We start from the raw sequence: 3,093 nt of genomic DNA, 5'->3' as shown, positions 1-3,093 counted from the left end.
ACCTTGGCACAGAAATAAATGCAATAGAGACTGAGAAGTAATTCAAAACATCAAAAAAAAAAAAAAAAGAGTTGGTATTTGAAAAGATGAAGAAAATCAATGAACTTTTAGCTAGAATACCTAAGTAAAAAGTGAGACGACTCAATAAAATCAGAGATAAAAAAGAGACACTTCAGATGATACTAAAGAAATACAAAGGCCCATAAGAAGCTGTTATGAACAACTATATGTCACCAAATTTAGTAACAGAATAAATGGATAAATTTCTGGAGAAATACAACCTTCTAATATTAAATTATGAGGAAACAGAAAACATAAGAGATAAATATAGAGTGAAAAACTTAAATCAGTACTAAAAAGTATTCCATCAAAGGAAAGCCCAGGACATGATGGCTTAACTACAGAATTCTGCCAAACATTTAAAGAAGAATGAATACAAACTCTTCTCAAACTATTCCAGAAATTAAAATTAAAAAAATATTTCCACACTAGTTTTGCAAGGTTAGCATGACCTGATTCCAAAACCAAACAAGAACACACACATACACACAAACTACATACCAATATGTCTAACAAACATAGATATAAAAATCCTTGAAGGATACTAGCAAACCAAATCCAACAGCACACTGAAAGATTATTTACCACGATCAAGTTGGATTCATCCCAGAGATGCCATGATGGCTTATGATAGGAAAAAAATAAATATGATACATCATATTAAAAGAAACAAAGACAAAAACCATACAATCATGTCAATATATGCAGACAATAAATTTGACAAAATTCAGTATCTGTTATTACGAAAACTCTCAACAAGTTAGGTGTAGAAGATTTATACCTCAACACAATAAAGACAATATACTGCAAGCCCAGAGCTGACATCATACTATACGAAGAAAAGCTAGAAGCTTTTCCTCTAGTATCAAGAAAAAGACAAGGATCCTCATGTTCATCACTTATATGAAACACAGTACTGGAAGTCCTAGCCAGAGCAATTAGACAAAAAAAAAAAAAAAAAAAACTACAACGGACATCCAAATTGGAAAAAAGAAATTCAAATTGTCCCTCTTTGCAGATGACATAATATTATATATAGAAAATCCTAAAGATTCTACCAAAATACTGTGGAAACACATAAAATAATTCCGCAGATATACAAGATACAAACTCAATATACCAAAATCAGTAAGTTTCTATATACTAATACTGAATTATCTAAAAAAGAATCAAGAAAAAAATTTAATATATAATAAATACAAATAAGATACCTACAAATAAACATAATCAAGGGGGTGAAAGATCTCTACACCAAAAACTATAAATAATTGATGAAAGAAATTGAAGACAAATAAATGACAAAAATATCCCATGTTTATGGACTGGAAGACTTAATATTGTTAAATGGCCATAATACTCAAACTGATCTGTAGATATAATATAATCCCTGTCAAAATACAAATTACAATCTTCACAGAAAGAGATGAAGCAATCCTAAAGTTTATGTAGAATCAAAAATTACCCCAAATAGCCAAAACAATCTTACCAAAAAAGATGAAAGCTAGAGGCATCATGCTCTTTGACCTCAAAATATACTAACAAGGTTACAGTAGACAAAACAGCATGATACTGGCATAAAAACATGTGAATAGATCAATGGAACAAAACATAGTGTCCAGAATAAATTTACATATCTACATCAACTGATTTTAGACAAAAATTGCAAGAACATATATTGGGGGAACAAAAAAGTCTCTTCAGGGAGTGATAGGAAAACTGAATACATACATGCAGAAGAATGTGTCTAGATCTTTCATTTATCATATGAAAAATCAACCCAAAACGGATTAAATACTTTAATGTAAAAACTAAATCAGTAAAACATAGGAGAAGAACGTCACAACACAGGGCTATGCAATAATTTTTTAATTCAGATATCAAAAGCACAGGCAACAAAAGCAAAAGTAAACAAATGAGATTATATCAACTTAAAAGGCTTTTGCACAGCCAAAGAAATTATTAACAGAGTAAAAAAAAAAGAACCTGTAGAATGGGAGAATATATGTGCAAATGATATGTCTGACCAGGCACTTATATCCAGAATATATAAGGAAATTAAACATCTCAACAGCGAAAATTTAAATAACCTGATTTAAAATGGGCAAAAGACCTGAATAGACATTTCCCAAAAGAAGACACATGAAAATGTTCAGCATCACCAATCATAAAGGAAATGCAAATCAAAGCACAATGAAATACCATCTCATTCAAATTAGAATGGCTATTATCAAAAAGACAAAAGACCCTTTCCGGCGGTGACGACCTACCCACACGAGAACATGCCTCTCGCAAAAGATCTCCTTCATCCCTCCCCAGAAGAGGAGAAGAGGAAACACAAGAAGAAACGCCTGGTGCAGAGCCCCAATTCCTACTTTATGGATGTGAAATGCCCAGGATGCTATAAAATCACCACGGTCTTCAGCCATGCACAAACGGTAGTTTTGTGTGTTGGCTGCTCCAATGTCCTCTGCCAGCCTACAGGAGGAAAAGCAAGGCTTACAGAAGGATGTTCCTTTAGGAGGAAGCAGCACTAAAGGCACTCTGAATCAAGATGAGTGGGAAACCATCTCAATAAACACATTTTGGATAAAAAAAAAAAAGACAAAAGAAAACCAATGTTTGCAAGGATGTAGAAAAAGGTAACAATTACACACTGTTGGTGGGACTGTAAGTTAGTACAGCCATTATGAAAAAGAGTATGGAGGTTCCTCAAAAAATTAAAATTAGAACTACTATATTATTCAGCAATATCACTGCTAGATATATATCCTACGAAAATGAAATCAGAATGTCAAAGAGATTTTAAACTTTCATGGCTACTGCAGCACTATTGAAATAACAAAGATGTAAAAACAATCTAACTGTTTAACATTAGCTTAACAGATAATAAAAAATGTGGTATATAGATAAAATGAAATACTAGTCAGCCATAAATAGAATGAAATTCTGTCATCTGCTATAACATGGATAAACCTGGAGGATATCACAGTAAGTGAAATAAGCTAGACACAGGCAAATATCACATGATTTTAC

The 3,093-nt window shown here is 32.1% G+C and overlaps 1 protein-coding gene across 1 annotated transcript; it reads left to right on the top strand.

The window, feature by feature from the left end:
* Positions 1-2,310: 2,310 nt before the first annotated feature.
* On the top strand, positions 2,311-2,660 carry LOC111538684 (40S ribosomal protein S27). The gene has a single exon (XM_023206173.2). It carries the CDS (start codon positions 2,340-2,342, stop codon positions 2,592-2,594), a length of 255 nt encoding a protein of 84 aa, XP_023061941.2. The 5' UTR covers positions 2,311-2,339; the 3' UTR covers positions 2,595-2,660.
* Positions 2,661-3,093: the final 433 nt, after the last annotated feature.

This window comes from Piliocolobus tephrosceles, chromosome 9 (genome assembly GCF_002776525.5).
Source record: "Piliocolobus tephrosceles isolate RC106 chromosome 9, ASM277652v3, whole genome shotgun sequence".
Classification (NCBI taxonomy): Eukaryota; Metazoa; Chordata; class Mammalia; order Primates; family Cercopithecidae; genus Piliocolobus; species Piliocolobus tephrosceles.
Note: the sequence above shows the minus strand (reverse complement) of the source record. Positions and strands in the feature narration are given on the sequence as shown.